Source organism: Centroberyx gerrardi, chromosome 18 (genome assembly GCF_048128805.1).
Source record: "Centroberyx gerrardi isolate f3 chromosome 18, fCenGer3.hap1.cur.20231027, whole genome shotgun sequence".
Classification (NCBI taxonomy): domain Eukaryota; kingdom Metazoa; phylum Chordata; class Actinopteri; order Beryciformes; family Berycidae; genus Centroberyx; species Centroberyx gerrardi.
Window position 1 is genome coordinate 10,819,593 of NC_136014.1, and position 25,613 is coordinate 10,845,205.

At 44.7% G+C, this 25,613-nt stretch overlaps 1 protein-coding gene across 8 annotated transcripts in view; it reads left to right on the forward strand.

Moving 5' to 3' along the window:
- Nucleotides 1-25,613, forward strand: part of utrn (utrophin) — a 182,619-nt gene that overhangs the window by 105,645 nt on the left and 51,361 nt on the right. For 7 of the 8 annotated variants that reach the window (XM_078289962.1, XM_078289960.1, XM_078289965.1 and 4 more), the window contains 6 exons: nt 8,349-8,521; nt 10,604-10,760; nt 19,018-19,147; nt 20,741-21,009; nt 21,908-22,054; nt 25,137-25,215. In XM_078289962.1, coding sequence (XP_078146088.1) covers nt 8,349-8,521; nt 10,604-10,760; nt 19,018-19,147; nt 20,741-21,009; nt 21,908-22,054; nt 25,137-25,215 — 955 coding nt within the window. Of the gene's footprint in view, nt 1-3,168; nt 4,504-8,348; nt 8,522-10,603; nt 10,761-19,017; nt 19,148-20,740; nt 21,010-21,907; nt 22,055-25,136; nt 25,216-25,613 lie in introns of those variants that run through there. The other variant, XM_078289968.1, reaches the window with a different exon arrangement.

Sequence of the window (25,613 nt, forward strand, 5' to 3'; positions counted from 1 at the left end):
CTCCTAACAGGAAGAGGTGTGCCAGTGATAACCTGGAGCAGAGGAAGTGACCTCACAGGAGCTGGCCCACTGGGGAATAGCTACTGAACTACACAGTGTACCACAGTAGATAGTCCGCTGCTGTAATTGGGCTCCGTGTTTGTGTTTGTTCACTCCGGTGTTCATTTGCTGCTGTTGGTGATCCTGTGATAGTCTGAGATAATAAACCGCTCTGCCTCTGCCTCCTCTCTGTTAGCAGTTTTCTTTTACTCTGTCACACTTTGCCCTATTGGCAACCCTCACTCTGTTAAGAAGTGTAAATGATAGAAGGAGAACTGGCTCTCCGTAAGAAAAGGTTAGCCGCATTTGTATTTTAAATTCAGTGTATCATGCTCTTTTTTTGGTGCTCTGCCTTTCCTCTTTTTTCTGAATTGTTCTCTTTGTGTAGTGTCTTCTCTGTTTTGTATTCTGTGGATGAAGAATAAAATGCTCATTGTCATTTGCAATTCGCCACAATGAGATGGAAATTTGGAAAATGAGTAAGGCATTTGAATGGAGCAGGCTTTTTGATTTCATTCCTTTCTTCATGGTGCATTGACTTAATCAAAGGAGGCACAACCTACAGTCGGCTCAGCTTGTCACTTTTCTATCATTCTCTCTTGCACAGTGACATCTCATACAAACTGAGTTATTTGTCTAAGATTTAGGCAGTCAGACGTTTTGAGATGAAATCATTTTTGTCAGTTTACTTTGTTTTTCTGATTTAAAGTCCAGTGATCAAAGTGTAGCTAAAAAAAACCCCCGAAGACTAGACTGTGAATCAGCGCGTTCCTCAAAGAAACCAATTTTGAAAGTGACGCTGAGCTCATCTTGTATCCTATGTAGCCAAAAAAGACATGAGCAACAAAAGACATGAACTGAACCTGATGGAGAGGAAATCATTAGCAGGCGACATGAGCGAGCTATTCTTGTCCAACAAGCAAACACTCTCTTCTTTCTCTGTCACCCTCTCACGCTCTTTCCTTCCTTTTCCATGCTTTTTTGTTCCAGTTGCCCTTTACAGAACACGCAACATTTTACAACATGTTACACAACCGCACAGTGAATGTAGGAATGTCTCTCTCTCTCTCTCTCTCTCTCTCTCTCTCTCTCTCTCTCTCTCTCTCTCTGTTATCATGATTTTAGAAATAGTGTAAATCTCTGACATTCCCATTGAAGAATTCCTTCTCTTTTCCTCTCCCTCTTCTTCCCTCCTTTTCTCCTCCCGGATCCACGCTGGGAATTACAGGCAGATGTGCCTCTGTCCAAGAAAAAAATCTTTCACTATAGCCTCTCTTTCTCTCACTTGCTTTTTTTATTCCCTTCTCTCCCTCTTGCTTTCTCCTGCTCTTCCATTTTCGGACACTCTTTTCCTTCTGTGCTCTTGTGTCGATTCACTCGCTCTCTTTCTCTCTCATACTGTCAGTCATTATTTTCTCCTCATTCTGTCCTCTTGTTTCTCTAAGTCTTCCTCCTCTGTTGTTGTTGTTGTTGTTGTTGTTGTTGTCAGTCTCTCTCTTCTCATTCAGTAAACTCCTTCTTTTTTTTTTACTCTCCTCTACACTTTGCGCCCGAGGGGTTAGAAGCGCTACATTCTTACCCCTGTAATGGTCCTAATCCGCTTAGCTTCAGTAATGTAGCCTAACATTAACCCCCCTCCTGCCCCGAGCTGTGTGTGTGTGTGTGTGTGTGTGTGTGTGTGTGTGTGTGTTTGTCTTCTTAATAAGGGTCTGTTTTTGTGCATGACAGTCTTGGAGTTGTTGGCACACAGTAAGAACATCAAACCCTCGGTAAGCCCAGATTGTCCAACACATTTCAGCAAAAAAAAGCAACCAACAAAAAACCCAAAGGCTGTTTCATCTCAGTTTCCACTTGTCGAATTCGTCGCACTTGCATGTTGAATGTGCTAATTCCTAACAGTTAATTTCACTTCTCTCTACCAGCCTCACTAGAAAGCACTCAAACGGCATATATCCGTGTCGGCATACATCAAAAATGCTGTTTAACGGTCTATGTAAATGTTTTTAATTAGGTAAGCACACTTCAAAGTCTTTTGCTTATGAATATGCAACATCGTATCATAGTTTTTTTTTTTCTCTTTTTTCCCCACTTGACAGCCATCTGATGTGTGCGTCTTTGATGCACACCACATGTCTAACCTTCTGTTCACAATGCCGACAGTATACACACACACACACACACACCCTCACCAACTCACACACTTGCACACACATACTGTACAGGTTTAATATATGGAATGCGTTTTGATGCTTGAACCCCTTTAGCATAGCCCTAAAGACCACAATCGGTACCCAAGCCTTTCCAAACATGTTTCAACCCCCCCATTTATAGACTTCAAAGCATTTCCCCTTTGTTCTGTAGCAGGTATTTCATGGCTCATTGTATGCAGTCCTCTGCAGGCCGATGGTATGCAGAATGTGGGATCTGAACTGTATCGGGCTTCATGCAGTAGTTCCAGGAGTTGAGTTTTACAACAGAACTTTGAGGTGAAACGTGTTATTCATTGATTAAGATGTATGGAAAATGTTTTGTGTGGAGCAGATGCCACCCCCGTCCATCTCTAACACTTAACTCCCACCACTTTTCTCTTTTTTACTCTCTTTACTTGAGAGCCATATTGTATGTTTTCATCACTCCGAAGCTAGACAGGTAGAAAGTTCCACTGGTGAAGCTCTGCACACTTGGCCCTGTGCCCTCACTTTCTTTCTTTCTTTCAGCCCTCCCACCCACGCTTTCTCTTTTTATTCCTCTGTTTTTGCCATCTTGTGCGTGCTCTGTGCCCTTTTCCTCACTCTCATGCCCTCTATTTTTCTGTCTTTTTTTTGTTCATTTTACTTAATACTGCTCATTATTTTACTACTGAATACCATCTGAAATCCCTGCGTTTCTCTGCACCTCTCCTCTCTACCACTCTCCTCGCCCTGTCTCTCTTACTCTCTTTCTCTCTCGCTGCCTGTGCAGGCCTCAGGAAGTGGGTGTGTGTGTGGACTTAGTTTAGTGAGGGGAGAGAGAGAGAGAGAGCGAGAGAGGTAGAGAGAGGAGGGGAAAGGGAGGATACTGATTAAAATAATAAACAGCTGTGTGAAAGAGTGGAGCCACTGGCCAGAGAGAGGGAGAGCAGCGGAGGAAGAGAGAGGGATGGGGATACCAGCATGGGAGTTTGCGTGCCCGGAGGGAACCCGAGCCAAAAAAGAGACGTAACTTTTAACAAAGTTTCCTCATCCCAGTGGGAGAGAGGAAGGGAAGGGAAGACAAACAGATCAACCGCTCCTCTTTTACCCTCTCAAGAGGAAAGGAGCTAATCGGCAGCTCCAGCGAGTCAGACTCCCTGCCCAGGACTGTGACACCGAGCCTTGAGGCGGCTCTCTGCGAACACGTGGCCTGGAGCTCCAGAAAAAGAAGGAGGCATTCTTTGACTAAGTGGCCCAGCCGTGGTGGTGATTAGGGGGGTGTGAGAGAGCGAGACCAGGCCGGGACTGGAGACCCGGGGGGCTGGTAGTAAGGCAAAGACTGGGGCGACTCTGTCTCTTTCAGTCTGTGTGTTACCTTTACTCAAAGGGGAATGAGACGGCAAACCATGTGCCTCTTTGTGCTGCCGTCTCTCCTCTAAATGTGTGTGTGTGAGTGTGACTGGCTGGGACAGAGCGCTTTTTATCTGGGTAATTGAGAACAAACGCTCTGGCCCTGCCCCTGGGTTGGACCGCCGGACATCGTGTAAACAGCTTCCTTCATGCCCAGAGGGGAAGTGGAAGAAGGGAAGCATAGAGGAGTGAAAAAAGTTGACGGAGAGAGCCAAACTCGCCCCTCGGCGGTTTACATCAGCCTGCCGTCCCTCCAGACTGGAATCGTTATCTCCACTTTCCAGACCTCCACCCAAGATTCTTTGGATTTCCTCCCCAGCTTCAGTGTCCCGTTCCTGGCCGAGGGAACTCCGCTGTCAGCCTCCAGCCTCTAGCTTGTCAGAGCTCCAGTGGCACCCATCGTCCCGTTAATCCCAGCTCTGAAGCATGACTGCAGGCTAGCCATCGCCTCCCTCAGCCTGGCTGCCTTTCCAAAGAGGATGCTACGAACATGTGGTGGGATTGGGCGAGCACACACGCTGGCACACATGCACGGGTGCTGCCGAGGGGTGTGTGAGGTGTGCACATCGCCTGGTTTTGGAAGGTCACCTGGTTTTGACCCTCTTGTGTTCGTACCTCTTACGGGAGCAGGGATTCACCGGAGTCTGATTCCTGGAGTTGACTGTTTTTTAAACATCGATTTGAGCCCGAACCTCGACTGTGTTGGTTTTGACCGTAACCACTGGAGGACTTCCCCGCCCGTCCCGAGTCCTCACTGCCCTTCGACCCGTACGACCTCCGAGAAGATGTAGGCACTGGAGGGAGTGGGAGGAGCCGGAGCACAAACTCCAACATGATTGGCTTGAATTTCAGCTTGCAGGAGCTGCTCAGAAAGTTTGAACAGGTAGATCTGATGATATCAGGAATCGGTTTTTCTTTTTTCTTTTCTTTCCTTTTTTTTTTTTCTGCTGGCATGGCCTTGGTCTCGCATTGGTTTTTGATTGCACTCCCTTGAACAGACACATGCACTCCGCACACCATGAATACAAACATAATCACTATTCATTCGCCATTCCCCCCTATGTTTGCAGTTGTGGACCTAATGTAGTCAGCTTTATGTGGCCTGAGCAGTCATTATTGGACTCATTAAAATGGAATAATCTGTTCTGGCCTGTGTTGCTTGTTATTAGAGCGCGCTACCATGCAGAGAGAGAGAATTAGTATAGAATTGGACCCATAGCCTCGAATTGGACGCAATTTGTCAAGGTAAACCTTTATCGCAGTTATGTGCAAACTGTGTGTTAGTGAGGGCTCAAGGGTAGTAGAGCGCAGCAAGGGTTATTGTTGCTAGGTAATGCTCAATAGTAACGTTGCGTTATGTTATAGGCAAGATTATTATGAACAGGACTGTGTGTACATGTTTGTTTATGAAGTGAGTCATAGTTCCACTGTGCGTTGAATGCATTTATACTTTGCGAAGCTCAAAAGTAGCAGGTGTAACTTTACTCCCCATGGGAGACACTGTCACATCCTCTCTGTGCTCCGACCAGCCCAGAGCCAACACAGTCTCCACCGCTCATTACTGTGTGCATGGGATCCAGAATCCATTACCCTTTCTGCTGCCTTTCTAACTCTCTCTCTCTGTCTCTCCTCTCACTCTCGCTGTCTCTCTCTCTGTATTTATGTTGATATTGTGTATGTGTGTGTGTGTGTGTGTGTGTGCTTTTCTGTGTGTGTGAATGAGTGTGTCTCTGTTTATGGATGTTGCTTTCTGTGTATGCAGAAGAGTGAGAAAGCCAGAAGAGATGATTTATGTCTGTCTGTCATTGCATTGCTATAGTAGAGAAAAGCAGTGTAATTTTAAATGACGTGGTTTAGGTGTGAGATACCAGGCCAGAGCAACTAATGGTTCAGTTGAGTGTGTAGCTGTTTCTGGTGTGCAAGAGTGCGTTTGTGTTTTTTTTGTCTCCACGGTGTGTCCAAAGAGCAGTGTGTGTGTGTGTGCATGTGTTTTCTCTTGCTTCCACAATTGCAAACACATGTTATCCCTATCTCCAGTATCTTAATTAGCATAAAGCTTAAAGCTTGCTTGTGTGTGTGTCTGTGTGTGTGTGTGTGTGTGTGTGTGTGTGTTGGGAGGGGTGAGTGGGAGTTCAAGAGAGTGAATAAGTGTGTTCCCTGTACCAGCATTGAAAATCCCTGATTAACGTTTTATCTAAAACCAATAAATAAAACTTGGGATGGTGGGAAACAGAAGCTTCTTATAGCTGACAGGATAACCTGTGGCACACAAATGTGTTTTTTTTCCCTGTGTGTGTTTTTTTGAGTGTGTGTGAGAGAGAAAGTGATAAGTCACTTAAGTACCTCAGGATAAACATTGACCTGCATACATTGACCTGTCTCAAAGTAGTCTTTCATACTCACAGAGTTAAATACATTTTAAAAGGGCGCTGTTGTATATGAATGTGTGTGCCTCTGTATGTCTGCACAATCGCTGCCTTCTGTGTCGTGTGTGTGCCGGTGTGTGTGTGTGTGTGTGCCTGTGTGTGTGTGTGTGTGCCGGTGTGTGTGTGTGTGTGTGTGCAGTGTTACTTCCACTGGAAGTAAAAGTGTTAAAGAAAGAGGAAGCACTTGGGGAATGAGTTGGAACAGTGCCAACTGGCTCAGTGGCAGAATGTCTCTCTCCTGTGTCTTTCTCTGTCTCTCTGTCTGTTTCTCTCTCTCTCTCTCTCTCTCTCTCTCTCTCTCTCTCTCTCTCTCTCTCTCTCTCTCTCTCTCTCTCTCTCTCTGTCATATGACCTTTACGTAGCATTTGATTTGTGTTAAGCGGTCATAAAGAGTCAGTGTGTGATTGTTATCCTTGCAGTCACAGTGGAGGGATTTACCTCATTCTCTGTGAAAGGTCTATTGGCATCCAGTAAATTGCAGTGTGCCATAGACGACTGTGGTAATAGACGGTTATTTTGTATCTACTCTCCTCATACTGCAGCCATATTTTCTTCACCTTTCCCAGCAAGCGGTTTCCAGAATCCAGAGTAGCTGACCTGTTGTCACGTGTTCCACTTGTCACATGTTGCCATGTGCGCTCAACACACATCTCATGTGTGCCTCCTGTGTATTGTACATCCCCCCTATCAATTGCATGTGCGTATGTAGGTGGATGTGTGCGTATGTGACTTTCCTTTTGAATGCCTCCTATTGTACATAGTCTGCTTGTTTGTATAGCTGTTAGTGATGTGCATTAAAGGCTGGCTGGTATTCCAGCATTACCATATACCACAGTAATGACTCTACTGCCAATTTCCATTAGTGTGACTATCGTACTTATAGATTTTTTTTCCCCGACATCATGAGTATTCATTATGTACAAACATATTCAACTGTGAGGATTTGCAAAGATTAAGATCAATCTTCTGTTTTTAATTTTAAAAAATTACAATGCAAAGTTTGTAATGAAATACTGTGCTGCTGTAACATTAATAGCAATTTTTTTTTTTTGCCACAAAATGATAATTTGATACTGGCTTCATTGCTAATGTGTAATACACAGGCAGCAACTAAAGATACTGAAGATGAGTCATTTCACAAACAATGACCAAAAGGATTTTTTAATTATACTTTGTTGGTTATAGCTTTAATTACACTTCTCTTGTTATCTCCACTTTTTGTCCCATTTGCAAATCCGGCTTCGTGGTGAAGGCAATATTGTACATCCATATGGTCTAAAAAAAAAAATGCAGTTGTATCATAGCCTTAAGAGAGTGTTTGAGTATTTCTTTATCTGCAGTTGAAAATGGTCTGAACTCAGGGGAGTCCCAGCACAGAGAGAGGGTGGGAGAGAGAGAGAGAGAGAGGGGGAATGGAGCAGTTTTACACATCTAAAAATAAAACATTTGACAGGATCCTCTGCTTGCGTCAGTCCCCCTTGTGGTTCTACCCTCACACACACACACACACACACACACACACACAAACACCCATACATACCCTTTCAGATGTGGTTGTATAATAAAACTGGCTTGTAAGGGGCTCATACACACACACACACACACACACACACACACACACACACACGTAAACAAACAGGAAAATCACACTTGGACTTAGTATTTCTCAAATACTGAAGCCTGATGGTTGAATTTTTGGCCTTTGGTCTGATGGGTGGCTTTGCTGACATGCTAACACACACACACAAACACACACACACACGTACACGCACACACACGCGCACAGCAGTGTGGGATAGCATAGCATTACATTAGTACTGCATGCTGTATCCCAGCATAACATTAGCTTAGCATGCCTCTGTGTAGCCCTGGTATAATCTAGTGCAGCATTAGTATGGAAGCAGACGCTGCTCAGGGAGTTCCTCCTGGTTCTGGTGGGGGTTCCAGTCAATGAGAAGGATGGAAGTTTAAATCTTTTTTTTTTTTGTCAAAGAGTCAAAAAGCACCTCGAGGACATTTCATCAAAATACAAACTTCTCTGCCCTCTGGAAATGTTACGTGCAGTGCACCGTGAACTGCCTGGAGACACGCCTGCACAAAAAAAAACCCCACATTATTCTCGGTTTATGAATAATCAACTGTGACAGCCTACGAGACTGTGACGTCCAGTGGGAGAGGTCTTCTGTGATTTGGGGTTACTTTGCTGCCATCCTCGGCTGTACCGTACATTGGCCTTAAACTCTTTTGGTTCCACCAGCAAATGCTGAAGTCTAACAATTCTTCTTTCTCTGTGTGTTTGTAGGACATCCAGGCTGAGATCGATGCCCATAATGACATCTATAAGAGCGTGGATGGGAACAAGTCGAAGATGGTCAAGGCCCTGGGCAGCTCAGAGGAAGCCGTGTTCCTCCAGCACAGACTGGACGACATGAACCAGCGATGGAGCGACCTCAAGGCCAAGTCAGCCAACATCCGGTCAGTACCACCTCATCAAGGAGCTCAAATCAAGGATGTGATTTTTCATTTTTTTACAGCTCAATATCCAGTTGCTGCTCACATCACTGAAAGAAATATCTTGGCGTAGGTCCCTAACGTGGCAGTGGTGCAAGTGGGCCAAAATAGTCTGGCTTGTCTAATTCAGTTCACTACCTCATACTCTTCAGTTTAATTAATCAGGGAATCATACTGTGCAGAAGTTGTAGTTTTCCAAGAGGCAGCATGTTTTCCCCATAAAATATAGAAAACCACCTCAAGAACTCTTAAGGCTGCCAACACCGAGTCCCAGCTGAAACACCAAAGCAGTCGGTCTCCACGAAAGCCAAAATATTTCAGCACAGGGGATGGTCCCCAAACGCCTAACAAGGATTGGCTTTCTCCCCACTCCGCAGAATTAGATAAAGCACAAATCAAGAGTCTGGTCTGCTCCAAGGCCGCCACTACATCAACTCCCCACCACCCTGTGCTGTGCACCTCACTCATAATACATCTCCTATTGACTGGACTAGCCGCTGTGCTGAGCCCATGAAATGTAGAGTCCTGTTCACCATGGACTGTGACCCAAAAGTAACGGACAGCACATTGGCGCGTATCTCACAACCGCACTGACTGTTTGTTGTGGAATATTTATGCGGATAGGACTGTTTCCCATCAACTGTACGGCTACAGGAGCGCCCGTCGTCCTCGTGTCGGCCGTGGAGCGCAGGGATGAAATACAGCTCCGGCGGGACCGGAGAGCCAACAGTGTGGCACATAACTTCTGAGGGCACACAGACAGTGCCGCGTCAGCCGCAACCTTGGCATAAATAAAGAAGGAAGAAGATTGTTGATGGGTGTGGGGGGGGGGGTGAAGAAAGAGAAGGTGGAAGTGAAGTTGACGGGGCCAGATGGAGATGTTCAAAGACTAAGGGGGGAGAGAGGTGGGAGGGGAGGGGGGGGGGGGGGGGGGGGGGGTGCAGCACAGGAGCACAACAAAGCCATGGGAGCAGGGGAAAGGTTAGAGATGCTGAAGAGAAAAAGTAACACAAGGGAAATAAAAAAAGAAAGATGCAGGAAAAGATGCCGACTTGAAAAGAGTTTAGAGTTTTGAGTGGAAAGGAATAAACGGGAGAGAGTCAAGGACAAATTGTGCAGGCATAACAGGTTGGACTGAAGACTGAAGGAGCACAAAAGATGAAAGAGAGCTGTGTGTGTGTGTGTGTGTGTGTGTGTGTGTGTGTGCGCCTGTCTGTCTGTGTCTTTATTAGCCTGTTTGAAAAAGAAAGGAAGAAAGAAAGAGACAGAGGGAAGGACAGAGGAAAATAATTAAGGACAACAGCAATGCGGCAAAACTACATGATTGAGGAAGACAGCTGATATTTGAAATCTCTGACACACTGTAACACACCCTATAACACACTGTTAATGCCCATTTATTTACTGTATCTCCACAGGAGATGACTAGTGCTGAGCTGTCAGCTCTGTGTGTGTGTATGTGTGTTTGGCACTGTGTGGGTTGATTGTATACAGCCCATTATGCCTTAATTACAGTACATGTGTAATTAAGGCTAACACAGAGAGCAGCAAGAGGAGCTCTCTGTACCCAGTGTTCAGATTATGCCCAGAGGAGAATATCAAAACAAAAGTGCTTATCAACACACACATCGCACGCACACTACCACCCACACAATTAGCAGGGAACTTTGTACTCTGGACTCTTTTACAAAAATGTATTTTTTTTTTATTAAAGTTTTTTTAGTCGAAAAACACGTTTTCAAGTTTGTTTTTTAACTTTTTAGATGAACTGTTTCCTGGAAATGTCAGCACATCTCTGACATAAGTGCAATATTAATACTGATAAACACTAGGTCTAAATTTGTTGTTTTTTATTGCATGCATGTATCATAATGTAGGAGAAACAATTTTACAGATATGCCTATTTGATTTGTCAATAAAATCACTAGTTGAGTATTTTTAGTCAAATCCAGCCCTACATTGTAATGTTTTGTGCTTGAACAATGGCAGTATGTACTGTATATTGGTGGTTTGTTAATGGTTTGAATGGACGGTTCTTATTGGCAGGGCCCACCTGGAGGCGAGTGCTGAGCGCTGGTCTCGTCTGCTGGGCCTCCTGGAGGAGCTGTGGAGGTGGATCTGCATGAAGGATGAGGACCTGGCCAAGCAGATGCCCATCGGGGGAGACGTGCCCACCCTGCTGCAGCAGCAGAACCACTGCACGGTACGCCTTGTCGCCGCAGGCAATGTCCCCGCCACACTATACAGAATTCATCACACCCTTTTCCTCAATGCTTTATTCAGTTTTCCTAAACACTGAGTTGTCATTTCATATCTGTTCTCGAGTTCAGCTGTTTTTTTCTTTATCATCTTGATTTTTTTTCTCTTCTTTGACGTTTATCTTTTTTATATGTGCAGATAGCTGTAAACATACAGTGTCATGGGCAGTGTTGCTAACATAGACAGTACCAACACTGCTGCCAAGGTCTATAGTAGCACAGCCATGGTATAGTATGTGGTTGTTGCCATGACAAGTGTTGCTAACATGGACTGAAGCAACATGACCACAGTTACCAATGTCAATAACCCAGACAGCTGCTGCACAGTATGTGATAGTACTATGGCCAGTGTTCATGCATTAGGAATAAAGTTAGTAGCAACATGACCACTGGACAGTCGGCACTGATACTGCAAGAGCTTACAGTAACTGTGAAGCAGGAGCAGGAATCACCCTGACATTAATTAGCATCAGTGACCAACTGCCCTGTCAGTACTCTGGCTCTGGTTCATTCAACAGAACTACAGGATGGAGCAGTTAACCACAACTACAGCACAGTCCGTCCTGTTTCCATGGTTAATACTCAGCGGTGTTACTATGGTCAGTGCCATGACCACCCTGTGAGTTCATGATCAATATCAAAATCACTACACAATCAGGATGATGACCACAGTCAATATCTCCGTTGTACTATGTATTTCATTCCTGCCATCACTGTTATTTGTCATCCTTATTCCACACCGTATTATTTATTCTAACCAGCAATCAATACCTCCATTGTACCGTCCCATTCACGCCTTTGTCATCACTGCTATTTGTCTTCAGCGTTCCGCACCGTATTATTCATCGTAACCACTGGTTGTGATAGTGTATTGGCGTGTAATTGCTTTCAGATAGATGACTCAGCCCGTGGCTAGTGTTTACCCCCGGTCCGCTCGCCCGCCGCTGCCGTTGTTGTTGCTGTTGACATCGTAATGTGTTTCTCTGGCGTCCCGTTCACAACACTATATTATTTTGTTCTCCCAAAACGCCCCGAGAGTAAACACAACAGACACACACCCCAGACGCGTGCACACACACAGATCCATTATATACTTGTAATGAATGTGTGTGAAAGTCCAAAAAGTGTATTTGTGGATCTGTGTGTATGCACTGTACGTGTCCTTGTGCACGGGTGTGTTCTCCAAGGATGCGTGCGGACACAGGTGTGTATTTTTGAACCATGACGCAGTGAATGCCTGTCCGGCTCGGTCTAAATCTGTCCTCTGAGGTTCTGTGAGGACGGTGAGGTGAGATCCGCGTCTCGTAGTCAACACCTGACGGAGGGGAGGGCCTCTGCCCAGCAGATCAGACAAGCTCCATTAGATAAGGAATGGGCCTGAGAACACACAATAACCACAGGAGAATACAATCCTCCCGCATCTCCTCCGTGCCCTTCCTTTTCTCATTACCCCCCTTCAGCTTTTCTATCTCGCTCTGTCGTTCCCTGTCCTGTCCCTTCCGCTATTGGTCTCCGTCTTTTAGAGGTCCGCCCTCTCTCTCTCTCTCTCTCTCTCTCTCTCTCTCTCTCTCTCTCTCTCTCTCTCTCTGTCCCCCACCTTTATTTCTTCCTCATTCTCTCCCCCTACCCACCCTTCATTCCCTTCCCCGTCTCTAGCTCTCGGGCTGTGAGAGCAGAGCAATGGTGAATAATGGAATGGAGTAGTTGAAAGTGAGAAAGGATCACTTTTCATTTTGACTATACGTTTTTTTTCGTTCCCTTCTCTTCTGTATTCTTAATAGATTGGCCTGGAGGTCTTGCTGACCCTGTGAGGGATGAGGGGCAGAGCGGCACAAAGAGCTGGAGCTTTGAACACGTCATACTCTATTACTTGCTTACACACACACACACACACACACACACACACACACACTCATGCATGCACACAGGTCCACACATGCATGTTACACTCACTCACTCACTCACTCACTCACTCACTCATGCGCACATCAGCCGCCCTGTCAGAGTGATATGGGGCAGGGGGGGGGGGATGTGTACAGCTATATGGAAATTTCTAGCCGTGAGGTAGGGAAGGCTTAGGAAGGCTCAGGGGAAAAAAAATCTTCTTTCTCTTCTTTCTGGGAGACTTGGAGAGATAAAAGAGGTAAGCTAAGCCACTTAGCCCAACAGAGAACGACGGATATTGCGGTTATTAAAGAATCGAAGGGCAGAAAAAGATGAGGAAGCAGTGGTGTGAACAGTCAAAGGAGAAAGTGATGGACAGGAAAAGGCTGACAGGAGGCAAAATGAGATGGGGAGAGATGAGGAAGAAAAGGGTGGAGAGAGATTTACATGTGGAGGAAGGGAGGGAAGCAGAGGTAGGAAAAGACGAATATTGTTTCCAGGATTTCGAGGTTCTAACACAACTGTTGCATTCCCATCTGCCTGAATACAGTCATTTGTTTGGAGATTCCCCGGAGCGACTGAAAGAGTGTGAAAGGGAGGGGTTTTATCCTATCTGTCTTGAGTAGCCTCCTGCTACCCCCTCCCCCCGTGTATCGATTTACGTCTGTGTTTTTGTCTGCTGATATGGCCATAATAGCTTTTATTAATCGCACATTCAATTATCCAATAAAAGGCCTGCGTCAGCGTCCAACTGATTAAACTCATCAATCAACTCTATTAAATTAACGGCTTTTAGGGCGAGAAGAGCGAACAAGGGACCAAGTGCTTGTGGGCACTTTTAATGACTCTTTTTATCTTTCAGCAACAGTTGGCTTTTTGTCTTCATTGGGAGGAAAAGTCCTATGTGGTAATTTTGGAAAGCGCCTCCAAATGTTCCGGAGAGAAAGTAAAATTGAAGACAAACAGGAAAAGTAATTGTTTTTTTTTGTTTTTTTAAACCTACTATTTACTCCTTATCAATGTCTGCTCTGCAAAGCTAGCCTTGCACTAGTCTCAACATAATGCATGCTAAACTGGCATATAATAAGCCAGTCCAAAGTGAATCTAATAATCCGCCACACTAAGCCAATTTAATCATGCTGTCGGCATGATTGATTAGCGCCATTTGTACCTGGACGGACGGGTCGTAAAGGAAAATGAAATGGATTAAAATGCTGTGCTGGACCGGGCCTTATCTCCTAGAAGAGGACTCTTTTTGACTCACTTTGAATAATTGCCTATCTTTGAGTAACTTTTAATTTGTTTACTTCTACTTCCTCACCATGGAATAGTTCTCGTGGTCAGGAGTTGCGTGATGTTGGAGTCGGCGTGCGTCATGACTGTCAGTGCTGTCTGCCATGTTGGCTGGATCAGGCTTTGTTTTAGTTGGCTCAAGCTAAGTTTGTTGTTTGAGAAACAAACACAATGTTGTGCCTAACAGCACCTCTTAGCTGCTCTGAAATCACTGTGCAGCATTGCCTTGGCAGTAACACGGCATTGTGATTAAAAAATAATGCAAATATTCAATACATCTTTTATCTTGAATAAAAAATTTGAATAATAATGCAATGTTTTTCTTCCACCGAGCAATGCAGTTCTTGAACAAAGTGATTTCCCATTAATATTTAAATCAACCATCGAGCGACAGTATGTCATGCGTTTATCAGGTACTTTACAAAAGCCTCAAACATAACTGAGGGCAGCAGCTATGCGTTTTATAATTTACATTTTACAGTCTGTAGGTGTTTATTTTTTAAAGGGGCCAAGGCTGGGGGCAGTAGATTAGTAGAGCATGTCAGACAGACAGCATACTGTAGCTTCAACTTGGAACAGCCTGTGGCAGTTCGCACCGACAGCAACCCCCTATGATTAGCTTTAGCCTTTCCAAGCTAACGGTGGACGTCCAGCGCGAAGGAGCCAGCAGATTTTCAGCCTCGAGTCACACTGAGCTTCATTCATAAACTGCTCATCTGCATGCTGTTGCAAAATGTCATTTGGCCCAGAAGGCAACAGCTAAAAACTTTGCTTACATCAAAAATAGACCTGTTAATTGCCTTTTTTTTTTTTTTTTTTTTCCCTTTCTTTGCAAGCAAATCATAATGAGTCAGCGGGATAGTGCTGACAGATTGCTGCGCCTCAGTGCTGCTTTAAGTTTCAAAGCAAAACAACTTAGTGTAATTTAGCTGTGTTTTATCAGAATAGACGGAGAACAAGCTCCCTAAGCTTTTGTGTAGCACATGAGGGAGCTTGATTGAAAGGAGTGGTGGTCGTGTAAGTACAGGTAACAGTCAGGAGAATCCCAGACGGACTCTTACCCTCTTCTCCCTTGGGCATGTATGGCAGGCTATTCTTGTTTTGTCAGCTTATATTGTTGAGGCCCCTTGAAATTGTGTCAGGTCTTTTCAAATTTTGAGAGCTGGGGGATAGTGGTCCTTTTGGGAGGCTTATATTTTTTTGGGTTTTTTTTTTGCTCCTGGAAGAAGATGAGGAGGGCGGTAAAATTGCAGAGTTGCGATAGCCGGGTTTTGAGAGAGGGAAGAGGGAGGTTTCGGCGGAGCACTGAAAGTAGCTGTGTTGTGATGCTATCTTATCGCTTCCACAGCACAGGGCACATGGCGATAAGAGTGTCTGCTCTGCTACCCCGGCCACACACCACACACACTCACACACACTCGCATGGACCCAAAGACACACGCCCACATACAGACACAACCACACATACAGATGCACAAATACACACACACAGCCAAGGTCACCATCGCTCACAGCTGCAAGATACACGTTATAAGTATTGTGGGACTGACAAGAGAGAAAATGTCATCCTTGAAGCGTCACATCCTGCATCCTTTCTTCTTTTTGACCTTCGCAAATCTCCATAGAAGCCCGGACCATGTTGTCACTTGTGCCGGTACTAAAAAACTATTAAAGAGAAGTGTAGCAGGGGAAGGAGAAGAGCAAAGCGAAGACCTTCCCTTTTTTTATATTTGACGTAGACAGCCTTGCCTTATCACTCATAGTCAAACTGGGATTTGATGCAAATAAAAGCAGTTTTATTTGCCTTGAACAAGGTACATGTGTTTGATATTTAGCTCTTGTGCTCCCTCTAAAACGCGTGTCCCGGTGTGACATTGTGATAATCTGAACTTGTTGAAGTTTCACTGAAAAGACTTGAGTGTAGGGGAAAGGTTTTTGGTGTTGGCGTCTGTCTGAAGTTGGAGGCTACCTAGGGGCTGGATGACTGACAGACGCTGTTCATGACAGGGCTAATGGTAGGTGGCACTTTGTGTTGCTATGGTTACAACCCTCCCCAGCCTCGACTGTCCCTCTTTGGGGCCACTTAACCTTGAAAGACGGTTTTTGAGAGAACACTGGTGTCATAAATTTCTATTGAATTTATTGAAATACTAAAGTAATACAGTGAAGTTAAGCAAACATTCTGGGAATTTGCTCTCTCTCTCTCTCTCTCTCTCTCTCTCTCTCTCTCCATTTTAGATATATATATATATAAACTACCAAGATTGCATACAGAACAGAACCAAAGGAGGAGGTATAGCAGTTACCAGCACCAGCCAGTACTAGTGGCAGCAGTATGAGCATTCATCAACATGAATGAGTGTAAAAGCAGGTCAGCTTGTGGTGCCCGCATCTGTAATTGGCAGGAAGATTCTAATGTGTGTCTAACGTGATTCTAATGTAGTGACGTTACAGAGCTGTTGTGGAAGTTATTTTTAGTTGCTAAAATCCAGGCAATATGCAGAGAATTTTTGCGAGTAAATAACATCTTCACACTTAATCCGATTCCTACTAAAGCCTAAAACAAAAGCATCCGTGTGTGCAGAGCTGAGAATGAGAAACCAAAACGTTGGTTGCTACAAGTCGTCGTCCTTGCAGCTTCTCTGTCTCTCTCTCTACCTCTCGATTGGTATCTCTCTTTCCCATACACTTCTCTTTTCCTCTTCTTCTATCTCCTCTCATTCGGTCCCTATCTTTGAACATCCCCTCTCTGAGCTACCTGTCTATTACGTTTCCTCCGTTTGAGCTTGGAGAAAATCACTGGTACGGAGCAAACCATTCATTACGGGGGTGATTTAATTTGTGTTCAGCGGGAGGCTCAATTTCAGCATGAGGGTACATTTGGCCAGAGGTGGCTGTCATTGCAGTGATCTAAACTCAACTTTTACAGCAGCTTGCTCTTCTAAAAATACGCTTTTTTATTTTCTTTTTTTTTTATGGAGGCGAAACCACAACAAGGTTGAGTTCATAACCTCATTTTGGAGGATTGTGCCCATCTCAAGGGCTGTGTTATTGGCCTTCTTGGATTGTTATTGCTATTGCCCATCCTCCTACTCTACTTTTCCTTTCTTTTCTTATCTCTTCCAAAACTTTTCAATTATAGAGTGCAAGGAGTAAAGATTTCTCCCCTCAATCATTATTGCACCCCGCTTGCAAAATGAACACGTGGTCTTAAATAAAAAAAAAAATGTTAAAAACCCATCTCACTCAACCCAGCATGTAGTCATCTACAGCTCAATCGATGTTGGGCAATGTTGTGTGCAAGAGTGAAAAACGTCATCGTTTTCGGCACCTCATTTTCCCTCAACTCCTCTGTTTGTCTGATAAGTGTGAGACTTTATCAAAGCTAGCCGTCCCATCTAATCAAGTTGCCTCACAGCATCGCGAACTACAACGTCTCCTCACAAAGCAATCACACACTCCGATAGGCATCGAAGTCCCCCCGGGGTCGCGCTTATATTAAAACAAGAATAATTATACTGGTACATGCCACGCTCACTCCCTCTCACTCTCTACTCCAGTTTTATTGCCTGCTGTGCTCCGGTATGGCTGAGTAGTTGACGTCGGGGAGAGTATGAGTACGAAAGTGACCTCAAAATCTTCAATGGACTGTGTGTGTGTGTTTGTAGATTGTACTCTGTCTGTTGCAGTGTGAGCCTGTCTGTGAGCGGTTGAGCAGGATATGTGTATTACTAGCCGGCTCTGTAATGATAATGCCTGCAGGGAAGTAGCGCCCAGACGTTCCACTTTATTCTGTGGATCGCTCAGCTAATTTCACGCCGACCCCGAGGAAACGCCTCATTTGACCCTGCATTCTCGCCTCCAATCGCTGCTCTGTTGACGTCGCTCTCACTCCTGCTGCCTCACTCTCTCTCTCTCTCTCTGTCTCTAAGTCTCTCTCTCTCTCTCTCTCTCTCTCTCTCACCTCATTCCCATGGTCTTCCTTTTAATAAGGGAACACCAGGCAAAATGTTTTGTTTTGCGGCTATCGTCTAATTAGCCGCTGATAGTGTTGTTTATCGCATCTATAACCTGAACGTAAACATCTGCTCTTATCCTCCGTTCGCATGCGTGTAAGTTAATCAAGAGTGTCTCGTTTATAATATAATGAAAGCCAGAGCTGATTTAAGCAGAATTGGGTGATTAGTAGATATTTCTGCAGGGGGGGGGGGGGGGGGGGTGGCAATCTGGATACAACACACTGTTCAGAACACGCTGGGTTCACCTTGAGTTCATTGGCGTAGACTTGATCAGGAGACGACAGTCTACAGACAAAATGATTATTAAATTATCTCTCAAAGTCACAATGAAACCGCATTTTGAGAACATCGCTTCCTTAATGTGATGTATTTCCTATTGAAACAGGCTATTGGGACATAATGCAGGGAGAGATCATTCAAGTGCAAACCAGTGGGATATCAGTTAGGGAGAGAGGCAGTTTTATTTGATGGGAGGGGCGGTGGGCGGGATTGTTAAAAAATCTGTGATGGTTTCATTGGTTGGAAGTTTTATGTACACTTCCTGGTACACGATGAAGTCACCACTAAAGATTTTCCTTTTTGTCAGGAAGTAAGAGTATTGAGATTTTGATAGAAAAATGCAATAAAATACATTTTTTATCATTTTTGGCATAAATTGTAAGTAGGTATGATGGTTAGAATGAGCTAAAAAGGCAAAAAGTCATTGTAATGTGACTTTAAAAATGAGCTCCACTGAATGATTTTAAAAAATGTTTTCACTTTCTCATAGAGATGGCTCATTCTGTCTTCAGGTATTTGGAAAAAATGACTGTCAGACTGTCTGGATAACACACTGAAGCCCTCAAATGTTGTCTTTTTCATACTCAGCTACCATGATCAACACAAACTCAAAATGTCTTCTAATGACTACTGAGAAAACAGTTTGTTTGTTGTATCTAATTCTAACGTAATGCTAACTGTGTCATACAGACTCAAACTAACCCGTTGCCCTGTGTTTTCCATGCAGGTGCTTTGTTCGGAGCTGAAGGAACGTGAGCATTTGGTGATCAGCACTTTGGACCAGGCCCGGATGTTCCTGGCTGACCAGCCCATCGAAGGCCCCGGGGAGCCACGCAAGAACCTGCAGCCCAAGACTGGTTGGTTCACACTCTCTACCACATACCACAGAAACTACTCATACCACTCACTTTTCAACAGGTTTCTGGAAATTCTGGATTCAAAGTCTGAATGGGATCATTTCCAAGTTTTGAAAAATGGCACAAAAAAGTCTGTAAATGTATAGAAATACATTGTCCTTTATGTTTTATGTAGTTGTAAACCCATTATCATTTCACATTTTTCAATATTTGTTGTTGAAAAATAATCTTTAGCTTTACATTATGGGTTAGTCAGCATTTTATTGCCCAGCCACTATCGGCTTCCATCATACTGAGCTCTAACTAAAATGTCAAGACGTTAAGGTCTGGAAAACATATGGAATTTTAAATTGGGAAATGTTAAGCACTAATTATTAACTAACTAGGAAAGTATTTGTAAAGTCAATCTACTATTGATCTGAAATGTCTTAAGGCAGTAAACTCAACCCATCTGGTTCTCTAAGCAGGTTAAACCAAAAGCTAGGCATGATTTGCCCCAGTTCTGAGGTTGAATGCCCTTGAAATACCATCCACTAAACTTTGAACCGCTGCTCGCCCCCGTCTCAGAGAGCGTCCCAGCGCTAAATATGCACCAACTCATTCAGCATTCTGTCTCTGTCCTTCTCGGATGAGGCATGGAAGTCTTAGTTAAGTCAGCACATTTCCCTTCAAACTAAAACCCTACTGTGTAAATAATTAAAGCAACCCAAGGGGCTGTGTACGGGGTGTGGCAAGACTTCAGAGCGCAGACCGATTGGCTTGTTGTCTGTGATCTTTGATATGGATATCAAAGCGTCGTCTCATTGTATAAATAGATAAAAAGCTGATTTAAGATCAGAGGCGGCGTGCGTTGTTTCATCAGTGTATATGGGATTTCTTAGGGCGACACTGATCTGAAATCTTAACAAGTTTGATTGTCTTAAATTCTCTCTTTTAGTCTCTTGCTTTGTCTGCGCCAGTGAATTGAGTGACCTCTTTTCCCATTTCGTTTGTACCTCACATTCTTCATTATCAACGACAGATACTGTCACACTGCGTATCTGCATGACGCGCTATCTTTGTCTCGCAGATGTCCAGAGCCTGGCTAGGGTGTGTGCATGGGAGGGAGGGAGGGAAGGAGAGAGGGAAAGAAAGAGAGCAGCATTGTAACAGATGAAGATGGTAATTCAATCACAATCGTGCTGTGAGAGAGATAAGAGCTTAGAACACATAAAAGCTGCACATCTGCCTTTGTAGTTTAAATGGGTCGTTTCGGCTGGGGGACAGTTTTCTCCTCCTCCTCCTCCTCTTGTCTCCACTCTATTTATCTGCATCCTCTGATATGTCACCTTTAACCCATCCTAACCGCCTCACGCCTATCCTCTCACTCTCCATCCCCTTCATTCCTCCCTCCTCTTCTCTCTCACCCTCCTTCCTTCTCTCCATCTCTACCTTTGTCACTTTCATCTTTCCTTAACTTCCCTTCCACCCTTTCCCCACTTCTTCCCTCTCCCTTCACCTCCTCGCTCCTCCTCCACCTGTCTCCTTCCCTCTCTCTCCCTACCTACATTTCTCCCTCCGTCCCTGTCTCCTTCCCCCCCCCCCCCCCTCCAGACCTCACCCCGGAGGAGAAGGCGCGCGGCGTGGCCCGGGCCATCCGCAAGCAGACGGGCGAGGTGAGGGAGCGCTGGGAGCGTCTGAAGGGGCACGTGGGCGGCTGGCAGAGTCAGGTGGAGCGAGCCCTGGAGCGGCTCCAGGAGCTGCAGAGCTCCATGGACCAGCTTGACCTGAGGCTGACCCAGGCGGAGGAGGCCAAGGTCGACTGGCAGCCTGTAGGGGACCTGCTGATCGACTCCCTGCAGGACCACATCGAGAGGACCATGGTGAGGAGGGGGAAGGAAGCCTGACATTTCACTTGAACTCATCACACCCACCTTAGCTGCAAAGTTTCCCACAATTCCCACACTCCTCTTTTCATGTTCAGAACTATAAGTCGTCGCCACAAATGCACCATTGGGGCTGTCCAGAGTCTGTACTTGATGTATTATTCTTTATCCGTTTTACCCTTTTGCCAGGTTAGTCCCACTGAAATTGAGGCTGCCTTTTCCAAGGGAGACCTGGCCAAGACAACAAGCAGCACATTTAGTTACAGACAGAAAAACAACAAAAATGTCCCATTAAATATCAAACAATTGCGGAAAAAGTGAGAGGAAGAGAATGAGAGAGAAAGAGAGAGTGACAGAGAGAGGAGAAACAGTAGCACAGACCTAAAATAGTCAACTCAGGATGTTCAGGTTACATGAGGAGAAGCGTTTCCCCTCTCTCTCACTATTGCATTAGTTTAACTATCTATTACTCCACACAGATCATGATGTATTGTCTCCCCATGGCATCACTTTGTGCAGACAGTCTGGCTGATGATATCACTTAATATCCATCGCATATAGGGGCCAACTTCACAGATAAAGTTATCTAGTAATATGTGACATTACAACCATGAAAACACATCCTCTTTACCCAGTGTGTGACAGGCACAGTATATAGGCATAAAGTCTCTGTTGACAGGCACAGTAGACACTTGAAATGTGAATTACAACACATCTGAATTCAAGAACTTGGATAATTTCCCAAGTGGAAATTATGAGGTCAAGATTGTAAAGGATGTAAAGAGATAAGCCGCAATTGAGACAAACAGTGGATAACAGGCATTCAGTGCAAAAACAACTTCATACTTACTCACTTAATAATTGCTTATCCTAACGTCCGCTCCCCTCTGTCCAGGCCTTTAAAGAGGAGGTCGCCCCGTTGCGTCAGGATGTGCGCCTGGTCAATGAGCTTTCTGCAGATCTGACGCCGCTGGATGTCCAGCTGTCCTCCACCGCCTCCAGACAACTGGACCAGCTCAACATGAGATGGAAACTGCTACAGGTAGATTGCAGGGGCCACGCTTTGAATCCTTCCCCCAAACTATTTTGATTGATTATTACAACTATTACTTTCTCCTTGTTGTAAGATTTCATGTTTAGGTGTTGGTGCGGCCTACTTCTCACAGGTTGTGTTTACCCACACCTTCCTTTCATTCCTCTGTGACTTTCTACCTTTTCATATTCTCATCAAGGCGAATTCATTTAGAAATTGCTTTGCACAAAATGAATTTGTGACAAAGTGCTTTACAAAGCAACAAAGGGCAGATAAAAACAAAAGAGAACAAACGCATGACAAACCAGTCACTCATTTTCTCTGTCTTTCTATGCCACTTCTCATTCTGTTGCATTTTGTCTGCATTTGCTTATATATATATGCTTTCTTTAATATATCCTTATCCGTTTCTCCCCCTGTTCCCTCTTTCTCTCCCTGTCTGCCTGTCTTTTTTATCTTTCTCTCTCGGTCTCTCTCTTTTTTTCTTCTCCCTCTGTCTGCATGCTGATTCTACTTTGTGTCAGCCAGACACACAAGGGACTGAGAGTTGTCCCTCTACCTGTGTACCTGTTTTATTTGAACACAACTCTGTGCTCACTCCGACTCTTTGTCACTCTACATCAATGGACACTATTGTCACAGCACACCAGTCACATTCGCTGCTACTCCACCCACTTGAATGCCTTGGTCTGATTCTCTGCGGGACTCGCTGAGCGTTTCTCGGAGCGGGGCATGTCTCAGCCCTGGGGGGGGAAGCCATGGAGAAGTCTCTTTAACAAGTCACCAGAGACAGTGAGAAGAGACGGGATGTTGCCGTGCGAGTGAGCGGGTGAATTCCCTCCCAAGTTTGTATGCATACAAGCGCATACCGATGTGCAAATTCACAGCATTGAGCGTTTTTAAGTGTGCGAGTTGTGTAAAATTCTCTCAGATGTGTTTCTGTTTGATCAAACGAGGTCTTGTCCTCAGTTCTTTTACACTGTGTCCTTGTCAGGCGTCAAATGCATATTGTAGGTCAATCTAGTGGATATCACAAAGTTTAGACTTTAATTTATCTCAACGATGGTAGGGGCTCGAAAGCATTTCAGCGAATCTGAATCCAGTAGCGAATCTTCTTATCGAATCTGATTCCTTTCGAATCGCTTATCAAACCTCAATAATTTGTTTGGGAAAAAAGGACAAAATATCAAAAACACAGCACTTGTCCATCGCACTTGAGATTTCGCAGTGTTTTCATTTAATTTTGAGAAGGGTGCCCATGCTTTCAAACGTTGACAAACAAACTGAGAAATGGGGACTGGGGATGCAAGCGTATGACATCATTGGCAAGGGGCCAGGGGGGTCAATAAGAGGATTTGTTTGATTTGGGGATTAACGAATCTGGGTATAAGATAAGATAAGATAAGATAAGATAAGATAAGATAGCACTTTATTAATCCCCTTTGGGAAATATTTTGCTAACTTGGAACCAGGTAACGGAGCCCAGCCCTAATCTCAATTTAACTCCCGTCTGGTCAAAAGAGAGGCAAGAAGTATTTCTAAATGCTTGTCTAGTGTGATACATATTCGGATCACAACCATTGGACACCCAACAGATAGCCAGAGATGGGTGCAGAGAAGTGGGATAGTATCTCTCTCTTTAATTATGGCCTCCTTGGGTTTCCCCGTTTATCCTGCTTTGTGCGGCTGGTCAATGTTGCCCGAGGTGACCAGAGGCGGGAGGAGGACACACAGGTCACACAGCCCAGCTGTGATGGCATCATTTTAAAGGACAGCAGGCAGCCACAGATGGACTGTGATCTTTGCAGACATTGCGGTGGAAAATTGTGCAGCGTAGTCACATTGCATTTGTATAGAGCCTGTTTCAAATTCCCTTGCATGGAGGCACACAGTATTTCCAGTATTTACGGTTAGAGTTATGTATTAATAAAAATGAAATCTTGGGAAGAAAATTAAAGTAAAAAATCAGCCTCTTATAATTGTGACACTGTGGGGACACTGGCACAGAGTGAAACTGTGCAGACGGGCCAATTTGTGGCCTTGTGATTTTCCCCATGTACAGACATGCGCTGCCTGGAGAATGACCGTAACTCAGATACTGAGACTGAGCAGAGAAATAGACCGCACATGTTGTACCCATTTCTCTTGTCCTCCCCCTTTCTTTCTCTCAGTGTGCAGGAAGGCAACAGCTTCTCTAATAAGCCGAATGTGACTGTGTAGTTTGATGATTTGGTTTTCATATGCAGACAGCCCCCATCTTCTTCTCTGTGGGACAGTGACCATAATAGTCATTAGTGGGCAGAAGGAAACCGGGCTTTTGGCCATTCTATGCCTATTTTCTTGCTCCCTGTGTAGAGGGGCCTTATCTGCCCACTATAGTGCCTGGTGTGTGTGTGTGTGTGTGTGTGTGTGTGTGTGTGTGTCTCAGTAGCACAGACTGCCAATATTATCCTGGTAGTCAGCCTGATGCAGCGCAATAACCCAACAGTCACGTAGGACACAGATGCACTGCTGGAGAGGTCAATACACAGCTTGCATAGGAGCACAGGAGTGTGTGTGTGTGTGTGTGTGTGTGTGTGTGTGTGGTTTGCAACTCACACCTGCACGGTGCTATTGTTGTAAGCCCCAAGTTTTACTGGATGCGCTTCATGCCAAGGTGAACCACTGCTGAACTATTGCTCTGATTTTGTTCTCTTTCCAGCAGTATGTATAATGGAACTACCATAATTTACAGCATTTCACTGTGAGGGTTCGGGTAAATTCTCTTCAGTTCAGTTAACTCAAAATGCTATTCAACGATGCTATATAATTTCTGTACAATGCCATACACTCCAGTTCACTGCTATTCAGCGCTTAATGATATAGCATTCATTCTATGTAAATTCATTCAAGATATGATATAAAAACCTTTTTAAGGGATTCTCAATATTGGGATTTTAAAGCAAATCCACTTTTCAATTAACTGCTTTGAAATTGAATTCACCCTGACCGTGACCCCAGCTCTGGCCATTGCACAGTACTGTATACATGTGTGTGATTATCCGTTCTATGGCTGACTGTCTTGTGTCCTGTCTGTCTGGTCATTGTGAAGGTGGCAGTGGAGGACCGGCTGAAGCTCCTTCAGGAAGCCCACCGAGACTTCGGCCCCTCCTCCCAGCACTTCCTCTCCAGTGAGTACGGAGCCAATTACTTTTCTTAGGAAATTGGGAAACTTTCAGGAGCTTGGTTTGTTTCCACTCGGTTGCAGTACGTCTCATTTTTTCATTGCCCATCTTCCATTTTTCCACGGTTTCGGTTCTGTACACTACCTAGTCATACATGCTCAGACACACACGCACACGCACACACACACACACACACACACAAAGGCAGTGTGGTTTGCAGACGAGGCACTTTACTCTTGAATAATGCACGGTTTAATTACAGCTCTCCACTGGCTCCCTCCACTTCCTCTCCCGTCAGAGTGGTCATTAACAGGGAGAGAGAGAGCTGGAGACAAAAGGGGGAGAGAGAGAGAGATAGAGGGAAAAGACAAATGCAGGAGTATGACCATTAAACAAAGCAGCCA